We start from the raw sequence: 13643 nt of genomic DNA, 5'->3' as shown, positions 1-13643 counted from the left end.
GAAACCTTTTCCGCCCTGTGAATTCTCTGTGCGGTATGCAGTGCACTGGCATCCTGTCACAGCATCCCGCTCCTTATTAGGCCTAAATGAATGGGCCTAATTGGGAGTGAGTCTCGCGCTGCAGACGCTGCGGTTGTCTCAGCCACAGAATCCGCGGAAAGAAAGGGCATGTTGCTTTTTTTTCCCACTAGCGATTTTTTTTTTTTTTCAAATGAATGGGAGTCTTTTTTGCAGGCAGATTTTTAGGCGGATTCCACGTCAAAATCTGCTTGCAAAAATCTCCATGTGAACTGACCTTTAACAATGTTTGTAATATTTTATTACAGAATTCATAGTATGTGAGCAGGTTGAGAAGCATACCTCAGCTTGTATTATACAGTCATGGCCAAAAGTTTTGAGAATGACACAAATACTATATTTTCACATGATCTGCTGCCCTCTGGTTTTTATGTGTGTTTGTCAGATGTTTTTATCACATACAGAAATAAAATTGCAATCATATTATGAGTAGCCAAAGCTTATATTGACAGTTAGAATGAGTTAATGCAGCAAGTCAATATTTGCAGTGTTGACCCTTCTTCTTGAGGACCTCTGCAATTCTCCCTGGCATGCTCTCAATCAACTTCTGGACCAAATCCTGACTGATAGCGGTCCATTCTTGCACAATCAATGCTTGCATTTTGTCAGAATTTGTAGGTTTTTGTTTGTCTACCCGTCTCTTGATGATTGACCACAAGTTCTCAATGGGATTAAGGTCTGTGGGGTTTCCAGGCCATGGACCCAAAATCTGTATGTTTTGTTCCCTGAGCCATTTAGTTATCACCTTTGCTTTATGGCAAGGTGCTCCATCATGCTGGAAAAGGCATTGTTGGAGCTCTTGGCACTGCTCTTGGACGGTTGGGAGAAGTTGATCTTGGAGGACATTCTGGTACCATTCTTTATTCATGGCTGTGTTTTTAGGCAAGACTGTGAGAGGGCCGATTCCCTTGGCTGAGAAGCAATCCCACACATGAATGGTTTCAGGATGCTTTACAGTCGGCATGAGACAAGACTGGTGGTAGCGCTCACCTCGTCTTCTCCGAATATGCTGTTTTCCAGATTTCCCAAACAATCGAAAAGGGGATTCATCAGAGAAAATGACTTTACCCCAGTCCTCAGCAGTTCACTCCCTGTTCCTTTTGCATAAGATCAGTTTGTCCCTGATGTTTTTTCTGGAGAGAAGTGGCTTCTTTGCTGCCAACAATGGAACCTCTCTCCTTGAAGTTCTTGATGATACGATAGATTGTTGACTGAGGTGCAATCTTTCTAGCTGCGATACTCTGCTAGGCCATTTTTGTGCAGTGCAGTGATGACTGCACGTGTTTCTTTAGAGATAACCATGGTTAACAGAAGAGAAACATTAATGCCAAGCACCAGCCTCCTTTTAAAGTGTCCAGTGGTGTCATTCTTAATCATGACAGATTGATCTCCAGCCCTGACCTCATCAACACCCACACCTGTGTTAATGGAGCAATCACTGAAACGATGTTAGCTGGTCCTTTTAAGGCAGGGCTGCAATGATGTTGAAATGTGTTTTGGGTGATAAAGTTCATTTTCTAGGCAAATATTGACTTTGCAACTAATTGCTGTTAAGCTGATCACTCTTTATAACATTCTGGAGTATATGCAAATTGCCATTAGAAAAACTGAAGCAGTAGACTTTGTAAAAATTAATATTTGTATCATTTTCAAAACTTTTGGCCATGACTGTATTCAGACAGTCTTTGCTGCTGTAATGGAGGACCACTAGTGAGGTACATAGATATCATTGTAACCCTTTGGTCACTGACCACAAACAAAGCCTTGTGTAGTTTAAACCTGAATATAATTCTAACTTACTCCTTAGTAGAGATGAGCGAACAGCGTTTGATCGAATACATGTTCGATCGGATATCAGTCTGTTCAATTCCAGTTGACCACCACGTGGCAAACTTGCTAAAAATTCGATTCCCCCCCCACCTTCCCTGGAACTACGACAACGGAGGCATCGGAAAAAAAATCGGAAAAAGTAATTGGCTGGCTAAATGCAGCAGGGGTCACATGTCTGGTGTAGCAGTGCTGGCCGTGCGCTCAGCTCGGCTGCATCTCCGGTGTAGTCGAGTTGAGCGCACGGCCAGCACTGCTACATCTCAGCATAGGAATGCATTGACCAGCGTTGATTGGTCGAATGCCATTCTGCCGGAGGAGGAGGAGTCTAAGATCGGTCCACAGCAGTCTCCATTCTGGTCCGATATCAGACTCTGCCTCCTCACAGACGAGCCCCTGGCAGAACCAGAGTTGATTGGCCAAATGATGTACTCTGTATGGCATTCGGCCAATCAACGCTGGTCAATGCATTCCTATGAGAAAAAGTCAGCTCCCGCATATCGCAAGCTGACAGGGATCCCGACGTAATACAGTGACTTGGGCATATTAGGTGCCCCCAGACATGCTTCCCCTGCTGTCCCAGTTGCATTCCAGGGTGTTGGCATCATTTCCTGGGGTGTGATAGTGGACTTGGTGACCCTCCTGAGTCAAATGGTGATTTCCCCTTTTAACGAGTATTTTTTCCCCATAGACGATAATGGGGTTCAATATTCGATCGAACAGTCGAGCATTGAGCGGCTACTAGCATCAAATTTCGAACTTCGAACATTTCACTGTTCGCTCGTCTCTACTCCTTAGTCATCTTTTGTCAGTACAGGTCATATATTCCTACATGCATGTTATCTATACCTGAGGAGACTTGTGACTTGTATTGCCATGTCCATATGAGATAAAGAGCTTTGAGAAAAAGATGAGAGCATAGTTCACAGAGAAATCTCACTGAGTTTACCCACAAGCAGGCATGAAAGTGAAAGAAGCGATTCAGTATGTGAGATCTGTAGCTTAAAGTGACCGTTAATAAGAGCTTATTTTTAACTTACATTTATAAAACCCAGTGAACCAGAAAAGCAGAAATTAAAGCAATAAGTGCCAGAAGTTACCGTAAAGGGAGGATGAAAAAAATAAAATAAACCTATAAATAAATGATCTCTGTAGGTGAAAGAAATATGATTAAACACAGTTCAGATTCTACATTTGAGAAAGAAGGTGCAGGACATGAAGGAGACTTTCCAATCTAATGGCTAGAACTCCACTGATAGCTCTGCTATTACATTCTTATCTGTAAAGGCAAAGCTAGTTTTAGATAACTGCTCATACCTCAGCGCTAAGTCAAGGTTGTACTTTTATTTGATGGATATGATAGCAAAAATATGTCTCCTCTAAAAATAGTTTGGCAGTAAGTAAAGGCTTTTATGGCAAATGTTCAAACTCTGTATAGTCTTTGGTTTTTTAAAAACTTTTTTTTTGTCTTTAAAGTAACACAGATGGTTATAAGGTCAGTAGTACGTACAAAGACATGCAGAGACCCTGTACCATAGAGCTGTAGACACTGTATCATAGAGCGGTAGAGCTGTGTACTGCCATTATGACATGTTTATCCTTTTCTAATGTTTTAGGTTTTATACATGCTTTTGAATAATATCACAACAACTGCACTGTCACATTAGATATTAAAAAAAAAAAAAAAAACAGCATACAATGTAAAGGGAAAATGAACAAACAAAAAAGAGGAGAAATATAATAATATAAAGATAGACAAGGACCAGACATTGCAGCATCCAAAATAATTAAAGGGGCTCTATCATTGGGAAAAGTCATTTTTAGCTGAGCACATACTTGCATAGCGTTTAGAAAGGCTATTTCACACCTACCTTTTGTATGTAAATCGCCTCAGTAGTTCTTGAATAAATCAGTTTTTATTCATATGCTAATTAGCCTTCTCCGTGCACTCCGGAAGTGTCTGTGAGCACAGTCTGCTATTCTCTATGTGTATGTACAGCATAGAGGCTGCTCTGCGGATGGCTCCTCTCTCTGCTCTCATACACAGAGAATAGCAGATGGTGCTCACAGACACTCCTGGAGTGCACGAAGAAGGCTAATTAGCATCTGAATAAAGACTGACTTATTCAAAAACGACTGAGGCAATTTACATACAAAAAGTAGGTGTGGAATAGCCTTTTTTTTTAATTTTTTTTATGTAGATTGTGAGCCCCACATAGAGCTCACAATGTACATTTTTCCCTATCATTATGTCTTTTTTGGAATATGGAATAGCCTTTTTGAAGTCTATGCAAGTATGTGCTTAGCTAAAAATGACACTTCCCAATGATGGAGCCCCTTTTATATTGAGTCACACACCATTCATACCCACCATACCATCCAGAGATGCGTCCCATCAATTAGTGGTATCAGACATCTCCAGCCAATGTGACCATATTTTGTCAAACTTGTAGGAACATTTCCTACTTAGGTATAATTGATAAAGTTCAGAGATTTCCATGCCACAATGTCAATCAACCTAGCACAAAGGAGAGTAAAACTAAAAAAATATTTTGTCATAGTAGCCATCTACAATATCATTTAGTATACCTAGGAGACAAAACTGGGGAGCAAGTTTCAGAGGCAAGGCAAAATAGTCATACAGGAATGACAGAACTGCCGAACAAAAGGGGAAGACTTTAGGACAGGACCGTACAAAGTGTAGAAAAGTGCCTAATCAAGCTTGGCTACAGAAGCAATTCACAGCATACATTCTATGTAGCCCGATAGGGCTATAGTAAATTTGATGGAAGAAGCAGAAGCTTTATTGTATCGGTATAGACTCACAGACTATAATAAATTGTAAGACTGGGTTAGAGGCTTTGGGAGATCAGGGGTCCTGGGAGTGAAAGAGCCAAATTGAGCTATAAAAGCACCATGCAATTGAAGGAAAGTATGCATGTTGCATGGCGCTCCACCAAGTCCACGAAGGAAAGGAGGAAAGGTATCAGTAGACAAAAGTTGGCCCAGGAATCTTACCCAGACCCTCCTTCACAGCATGGCCCCCAGCAGACTCTGGAAGTGTGACAAATGAGGATTCAGCCAGAGAAAGGTCCTTGGGAATGGCAGAGAGGTAGAGTGCCCTTTTAGAATGGCATGGGCTACATGCCAAACTTGGTCCAATCTTAATCGTTAACAATTCTTTGCAGGGAGATTTATATTTATTTCTAGCAATGCTTCTGCTTGAGATTGCCTCCATAATACTGTACAATAATATGAAATTCAGCAAAAAATACTTTAAAGGAAAATTGAACCATGCAAAAATATAGTAAGGTTCCATGCACTCATAAGGGCCCTGTCTTATAACAAGTTGGTGGTCATAAAGGGGCCATAATATGATATGTATTCCCTCTAGCTTTTTTGTTTACATCTATCTGATTATTTTGTATTTCAACTTTTAAGGTACAAGCTACAAATGACCCCTGGTCCAGCTGGAATCCACCTAAGCCTTCAGCGACCAACAATTTTAATGATCCTTGGGGTGAAAGCCAGAAAAATTCCTCATCCAACAACTTTGATACTGCATTTGGTCATCCGCAGGCATACCAGGGTCCAGGTAAGATAATGTGTTCAATTAATAACAACATGTTGGTAAATTGCTTTGAACTCTATATCTGTATAGCGTTACACTTGTCTCTGAGGCAAGTTACTGTATTTTTCGGACTATAAGACGCACTTTTTTTTCCCCAAATTTGGGAGGAAAAGAAGGGTGCGTCTTATAGGCCGAATGTGGCGCCTGGCATCCGCTGTAATAGAGAGGCGGAAGCCGGCAAGTGATAGACGCCATTACAGGTGCCGGGGCCTGAGACATCGCTGCCCTGCCCTGTATGAAGCCAGCAGCGGGAGGAGTGATGCTATTCCGCTCCTCCGTCCCCCCGCCGCTGGCTTCATGCAGGGCAGGGCAGCGATGTCTCAGGCCCCGGCGTCTATCCCTCCCCGGCATCCGCCTCTCTAGTACAGCGGATGCCGGGTCAGTATCAGCGGCCCCTTCTCCCCCGGGGCCGGTCCCCACCGGCCCCGTACCTGTAAAGTTGCAGGCCGGCTCCTGCGTGGCGATATCGCAGGAGCCGACCTGTTCGGGTGACAGCCGGGAGCCTAATGAGGCTCCCAGGCCTGTCACTGCTGTATTAGTATTGCGGCTGGTCTCTATGACCAGCCGTAATACTAATAGACAGAATGTCCCATAGACGGCAATACAGTTGTATTGCCGTCTATGGGACTTGCGATCAAGTGACCGCAGGTTTAAGCCCCCGGGGGCAATAAAATAGTAAAAAAAAAAAAAAAAAAAAAGCTTTAAAAATATATAATAAAAATATGAAATAAATAAAAGTTCTAAATCACCTCCTGTCCCTAGAATATATATATAAAAGTAGAAAATCATATATCATAAACCACCGTTTTTTGTTTTTTTTCAATAAAAGGTGATCTAAGCAATAGATATTCCCCAAAATGGTATAACTAAAAAGTACTTCTGGCCCCGCAAAAAAAAACACTATGTGTCCCCGTACAGCTGCAGGGTCACCTGTCAATGTGGCCTTGCAACTGTTGCAAAACTACAACTCCCATATATTAAATATTTTACCAGTTTTTGCTTCAAAATTTTTTTTCCCTATTTTCCTCCTCTAAAACCTGGGTGCGTCTTATAGTCCAGTGCGTCTTATAGTCCAAAAAATACGGTATATGATTTTTGTGTTTAACTGGCTCTTGACCAGTGACAAAAAGTCTAGTTCCCATTTTCATTATACTGGTCTTGCAAGTGCTTTCAGTGTGTTTGCACCACATTACCATAGCTATGGTCATGACAGAAATACAACATTATTCTTTTGCCTAAATACATGTATTAAAGGGGTATTCTAGTTAGAGTAAGTTGCCCCCATCCAAGGATTATGAGGTAACATTGCTGGGATACCCACTGATCTCGAGACCTGGGGAATTTTAAATGAGGGCTGGTGGAGATAGACGCGGGATTAATTGACTTGCTCGAATTAGAATGTCCCTCTAAGTGAGTGCAAAGAAACTGCATTTATTTCTTAGGAGCTGTTGATGATGATGAGTGGGATGATGACTGGGATGACCCAAAATCCTCTCCCCCTGGTTACCTTGGCTACAAAGATTCAGAGACCTCAGATGCAGGAGTGGCTCAAAGAGGAGGAGGGAAGCAAAGCTCTATGAAGATACCTCTTAACAAGTAACTACTTTTAAATCTTGTACAAAATGCTAAGATTTTTTTTTTTTTTTACTTTCCATATGTAAATATTAGAGATTAGTTACAAACCAGAAACATAAGGTCAGTGATCATGTGTTTAGTCATGTCATAGTAGAAAATATTTCACTGACTCTCTCTGGAACTTATCAATGTACAGTGTCTTGCAAAAGTATTCACGTCCCTTGAACTTTTTCACATTTTCTCACCTTACCACCACAAAGTTAAATGTGTTTTTATTGAGATTTTAAGTGATACAACTGGTAGGATTGCAGTTGTAGAATACTTTTTCCATTTTTGGATGATGGATTGAATAGTGCTCATTGAGATACTTAAAGCTTGAGTTATTTAGGGGGCATACACACAGAGTAAAGTGGTGCTGATTCTGCCACGATAACTTGCGGCAGAATAAGCACTGATTAAAAGACTCCCATTGATTTCAATGGGTTCAGCGCATTAAACAGAACCTTGAAGTCAATGGGAGTCTTTTTATCAGTGTTGATTCTGCCGCAAGTTATCGTGGCAGAATCAGTGCCACTTTACTCCGTGTGAATGCCCCCGTAGGGGTACAGGGAGCTGAATAATTTTGCATGTCACACTTTTCAGGTTATTATTTGATTAAAATTTTGAAAACCATGTATCATCTTCATTCCACTTTACAATTATCTGTTACTTTGTGTTGATCTATCACTTAAAATCTCAATAGAATGCAATATTAATTGTGTTTGTAAGGTGACAAAATGTGAATACTTTTGCAAGGTACTCTATGTACACCAGTTTTCTGACATAGAAAGTCCTGGTTTGTGCAGAATTTCCCATTTTCGCCCCTTTCATGTTGCACTCCCAGTTGTCTGGGATAGGCTGACATTACACAGCCTGGCAAAGTTAACATTAAATTAAACACCAAAAAGTGTAAATAATAGCTGAGATGTAGCTGAAATTTAGCTTGTGGCACATAGACCACTCAAGAGGTGGCAAAAAGATCAAGAGGTGTATGTTACTTGAAGAATAGGTCATCAATTGAAGATCAGGAGTCCGACAGTTGGTACCACATAGAGATGAGCGAGTACTATTTGAAACGGTAGTTTCGAATAGCATGCTCCCTTAGGAATGAATGGGAGCGTCCGGCGCGCAGGGGGTTAAGCTGCAGGACGCCGGCCCCAGTTGCGTGCTGGCTGCGTCCATTCATTCCTATGGGAGAATGCTATTCGAAACTACCCTTTCAAATGGTACTCTCTCATCTCTAATACCACAGCTAGGCAATAAACTGAGCTGCGATACCAAGCATATTCTCTGTTTTCTCTCAAGATACCACATTGCTCACCCAAACCCCGTGGCTCCTTCACACAGCTGACCAATGGAGGTCCTGGGTGTCAGACCTCCACACTGTTCAGTTAATAACCTATTCTGAAAAAAACCCTTTAATAATTCTGCACCAGTTGGACTGGTTAAAAATAGCCTATTACATGCCAGTCTTAAAGCATACCTCCAATTATACTCATTCACAAGAAAAGTAAAGCACTAAGAAGGAGATGTTGGAATTTAATGGAGCTTTTCTGTTTTAGGTGTAAATGCACTGATTTTATATATATATATATATATATATATATATATATATATACACACACACATACAGTATACATCAAGTGATTGCACTATTGAAGTGAAAGGATAACTTTATTGGGGAAAATTGTACAATAGAAAAGCAATTCTAGTTCCCTGTTAACCACTTCTAGCATGGATACAGTAGGAGACATAGTTGGGCATAGATTCATACAGGTTCCTGTATCCTCAGGCGTGTTTGTCCACAGATGTTGCAGCTGGACCTGTAGATTCTGCTCACTCATAGGTTGGCTAAGCTGTCATCCCAGTTGCTTCCATAAATGCTCAATTGATAAATCTGTTGACTGGGTGGGACAAGGAACTCTCGCAATTTGGTGAAGACATTTAAGGGAAATTCTTGCAGTGTGTGGACGAACAATATCCAGGTAGTATTACAGTCTATAGCAATAATTGCAGGTTCAATGTCCTATGGCAGTGATGGCAAACCTTTTAGACACAGAGTGCCCAAACTGCAAACCAAAACTCACTAATCTATCACAAAGTGCCAACACTGCAATTTAACTGCATAATGTCCTATGTTTTCTGCGGTTTGAACAGCGGCATGCACAGCGGGCCTCTCTCTATTAATGATACGTATAGCAGTTGGGGAACCAGGCTTTCCCCAACTACTATCATACTGCTGTGCGGCCCCGACCATCTCCAACTGGCCGCAGGCTCCATACCCTTCCGGGCCTGGTCCATATATATACCTGAGTTCCACGGTTCCAGGATTATATTGGATTTATGTTAAGATGTTAAAACGTAACAAAAGCTATGTGAATTTTGTATCTCCATAATCGTAACAACCCACACTTGACTTGTCATTGGCTGCACAATGAATGCCATGAAAACAAAACTCCATTCTGTATTTTTTTGCAGCTTTCCAGTGTATCATACGGGATGTTGAATGATACAACTATGAAGTACAATCTGTCCCACAAAAATACAGCTCTGTGGAAAATGGAAAAGTAGAAAAAGAGTTACGAAAAATGGCTGCAGAGGGAAAAGATTAAAGGGAACCTGTCAAGTGAATTTTGGACACTAAACCATGAACTGGCCCTTTTGAACCTGTGGTTTTATGTCCAAATATCAAACCTGTCTTTGCCCAGGGTGTTTTTAAAAACTGCTTTCTACCCACCGAGAGATGATTCCGATGTCTTCTACTCAAGTGCACAGTTCTTCAGTGAAGACTGGGCACTTCCGCTCAGCTCCATTGGGGTATGTACCAGACATTAGGCACATGTGCAGTGAGGACAAGGTGTATAGCCCTGGCTTCATTGCATGCGCCAGGTACACCCTTTCACCCAGGAAGTAAAGGGTTTTGGTTTTTTTGGTTTAACACCCCTGACACAGACAGGAACTTAGGACACTAAACTTCTGGTTCTAGGAACTACAGTAAATGCCTGCAACAGGTTCGCTTTAAGATCCAAGATATTTAGTTTAGTTTTTTGTTGTAGTTGTTTTTTTTAGATAGTTTTCCTTTTTTTTTAATAAATCATATAATGTTATTCTAGTGTTTTCAAGATTAATGTACATTTTACCAATGAAAAAAACCTTAAACCTAGGCTTTCCGTTGTTTTAGATTTCCAGGTTTTGGAAAGTCTGGAGTTGAACAGTATCTGTTGTCCAAACAGACAGCGAAAACCAAAGAAAAAATCCCCATTATTGTAAGTTTCATCTATTTGTGTGTAGTGTTACAGAACACTGGAAGTATTGAAGTATAAGGTTGAGGTTTGTTTCATTTTTTCCAACACCTTTTTACACCTGGTAGTTTGGTCACATTACTTATGGTAAATCTGGAGCAGAAAATGCAGTGACTTTTCAGAACTGCTTTCATCATGGTTTGGTATATTCTTGTTGGTTTTGCAGAAGAAAAGTCTCAAAAGTTCCACTTACACATTGATCAAACAGTGGCTTCTATGTTTATTACAAAACTAACTGCGGCATATTTATGAAGAATGGCATTAGTTACACCAGTCTTCATAGCCCCGGTGGACATTGCGCCTTGGCGGAATATATGACAACTCATAGCTGGTGTATATTTCCTCAGTCATATACACCAGATTTATGGCATGTAGTCCTGCCTTCCTTTGCTGCTTCCCCTTTTTGGGAAAGTACCAAAGGCAATTCAGATTTTAAAAAGGTCACAATTTTTTGTGCTAAACCAGGCTTTGCACAAAAAATTGTGACTTTATATGCTTTATTGGATGTAGGGATACAGTTGCTGTCCCGTTGGTGGAGATAGGGTCCCACCCCATCTTACAGGTAAGTAATAGAGCTCCACACACACAGAATGTGTTCAAACTGGTGATTTATTGTAGGGTATAAGTAAGTACTTTCGGTCTTTTTTGACCTTCCTCAGACTCTACATACAACATATAAAATAAAATAAAGAGGACAGTTTGTCATGAAAATTCCAACATGTTATAACAGCACATGCTGTAGAAACAAGGTGTCAACACATACATATTAATACAGAATATATACAAAAAGCCATGTATAATCAAAGGCTGGGTGTTCATCAGCAGTAGAGTTAAAGCCTGGGTCCCATTTGCAGTATTTAGCAGTCAAGGATAATTTGTCAAGAGAAGATGTTAAACATCAGCAAATGTATTATTTATATGCCAGAAAACTGGCGAACAAGACATGATAAATCTGCTCCATTTTACCTTGACTGCACACAGGTGAAGTTTGGCTAACTATGTGGCTTCAGTGATGATTTGAGGTGTGGGGTGAATATGCCTTCAGATAGGTTTCCTGTTCACACAGAAATCTGTGCTCAGCATCTGAAAACCTGCACCAAACGTCACACATTTTTCATGGTGCTCACTGAGTAGTTATTGCAGCTACAATTTCAAAATGTCGACGTGTCAAATGTTATGTCTTACACATGTTTGCAGTGAAAGGGTTAAATCTGAAAATTTAACATGGCTAAATTTGTTTTATTTTTCTAGATAGGAGATTATGGGCCAATGTGGGTCTACCCAACTGCAACGTTTGACTGTGTTGTAGCTGATCCACGTAAGGGAACCAAAATGTACGGTCTGAAGAGTTATATAGAATACCAGCTAACACCAACGGTAAGTAAGCTGTATCTTGTACATTAAGAAATGGATATCTCAAACTGATTATTATTATACACCAATAAAAATACAGGTTCCTGATGACATATACCTAAATATTATAACAGGTAAGTGTTGTGATATCGGTCAAAATAAATATAGGCAAATTGCAGCCTAACATTCTCAAGGCCTCCTTTCACATTCTCTGAAGGCTTTGATTTTAGTAATTATGCTCTTTTGTTTATGGCACATTCTTTATCTCTCCTAGAACACAAACCGGGCAGTAAACCACAGATATAAGCACTTTGATTGGCTGTATGAGCGACTCTTGGTGAAGTTTGGTTTAGCTATTCCCATTCCATCTCTTCCAGACAAACAAGTCACAGGTAAACAGCATTACAATCGTGTGATATAAAATGACAAGTATGGGGGCCACACGGTGGCTCAGTGGTTAGCACTGCAGCCTTGCAGCGCTGGAGCCCTGGTGTTCAAATCCCACCAAGGGCAAAAAAACCATCTGCAAGGAGTTTGTATGTTCTCCCCGTGTTTGCATGAATTTCCATCCCATATTCCAAAGACATACTGATAGGGAAAAATGTACATTGTGAGCTCTATATGGGGCTCACAATCTACATTTAAAAAAAAATAAAATAAAATAAAATGACAAGTATGGTGTGTTCTCATCCAGCAGATTTACAGCAAATTAAAAATCCGTGTTGTAAATCTGAATGGGGTTGTATGCTATAAAAACATCTAAAAAGGCAAATGCTATTGATGACCTATCATTTGGGTAAATCATCAATACTATCTAAACCCGCCATTTAGTTGTCAGTAGCCACTATACAGAGAACAGAGCAGAGCAGAACAGAGCTGGAAGGAGATAACTTTGTTCTCCGTGTTGTGGCTGTGTTACCGCAGTTCAGCTCCTTTATGAGTGCCGAAATTCACTTTGATGTAGTGAGGAGGTATGAGAGGAGACAGTAAAAAGAAGGCAATCATAGGGTGGTATGTATAAGGTTGTGTTCACTTCTGCATTGGATGACTCTATCAGTGTGTTTTGTAAATCATCAGACGAAAAAGTCCTGTAAGTCTGACTTTTTCAGCTGCCAGTTTGTTTTCAAGAAAGGACACCCGACAGATCCCTTTATACAGTAGTTAATGGGGTCTATCTGGCTCTGTATGGGACTAATGTTGTAGCAGTCCTCCAACAGACCAGAACAACAATGCTAGTGTGAACTTAGCCTAACACTGATGATAAACACTTAATCCAATTTGAAGAGGCTCACCTTTAAAGGCATTGTCCAGGAATCGGACAAATCACTTGAGGTGTCCATGGAAAGTGTAATATTAAAATAAATAAATAAATCATGCTCTCCTATCCCCGGTGCTCTAGTGTCCTCTGCTGCTTTCCATTTGGGCATTCGCTGTACCTTTGCCACCAGAAGTCCTGTTTCACGCGTTACCACTAGAGTGGTGGCTGGAAAAGACCCGTGATGTAACTCACATAGTCCATGGGTCACGCATAGTGCAGCACTTCTGGTACCTAAATGGACATCAGCGTACAGCAGCGGAGCTCCAGGGACTGGAGAATGTGTTAAACTTTCCCCAGCCTCCTCTGTGATTTGTCCAAATCCTGGACATACAAAAACTTATGTGAGCGGCCCAGAAAGAAGAAGACTGAATATAACAAAAACAAATCCAGCAGAATTAGGAGTATGCAAACAAGTATGGCCAAAGCTGGTGACATCGGAATGGATCTGCAGACTCAAGTCACTGAGATTAGGAAATATATCAGTGAAACACCTCTGGCTTTCTGTGTAAGGATAGCCCAG

General features: G+C 40.8%; 1 protein-coding gene across 1 annotated transcript in view; it reads left to right on the top strand.

Annotated features, from left to right (window-relative positions):
* Positions 1-13643, top strand: part of SNX9 (sorting nexin 9) — a 75462-nt gene that overhangs the window by 41893 nt on the left and 19926 nt on the right. Inside the window, exons 5-9 of the mRNA XM_075267703.1 lie at positions 5347-5500; positions 6979-7132; positions 10332-10416; positions 11704-11829; positions 12080-12197. Of these exons, the coding sequence (XP_075123804.1) occupies positions 5347-5500; positions 6979-7132; positions 10332-10416; positions 11704-11829; positions 12080-12197 (637 nt within the window). The remainder of the gene's footprint in view (positions 1-5346; positions 5501-6978; positions 7133-10331; positions 10417-11703; positions 11830-12079; positions 12198-13643) is intronic.

Source organism: Leptodactylus fuscus, chromosome 3, assembly GCF_031893055.1.
Source record: "Leptodactylus fuscus isolate aLepFus1 chromosome 3, aLepFus1.hap2, whole genome shotgun sequence".
Lineage (NCBI taxonomy): Eukaryota > Metazoa > Chordata > Amphibia > Anura > Leptodactylidae > Leptodactylus > Leptodactylus fuscus.
Note: the sequence above shows the minus strand (reverse complement) of the source record. Positions and strands in the feature narration are given on the sequence as shown.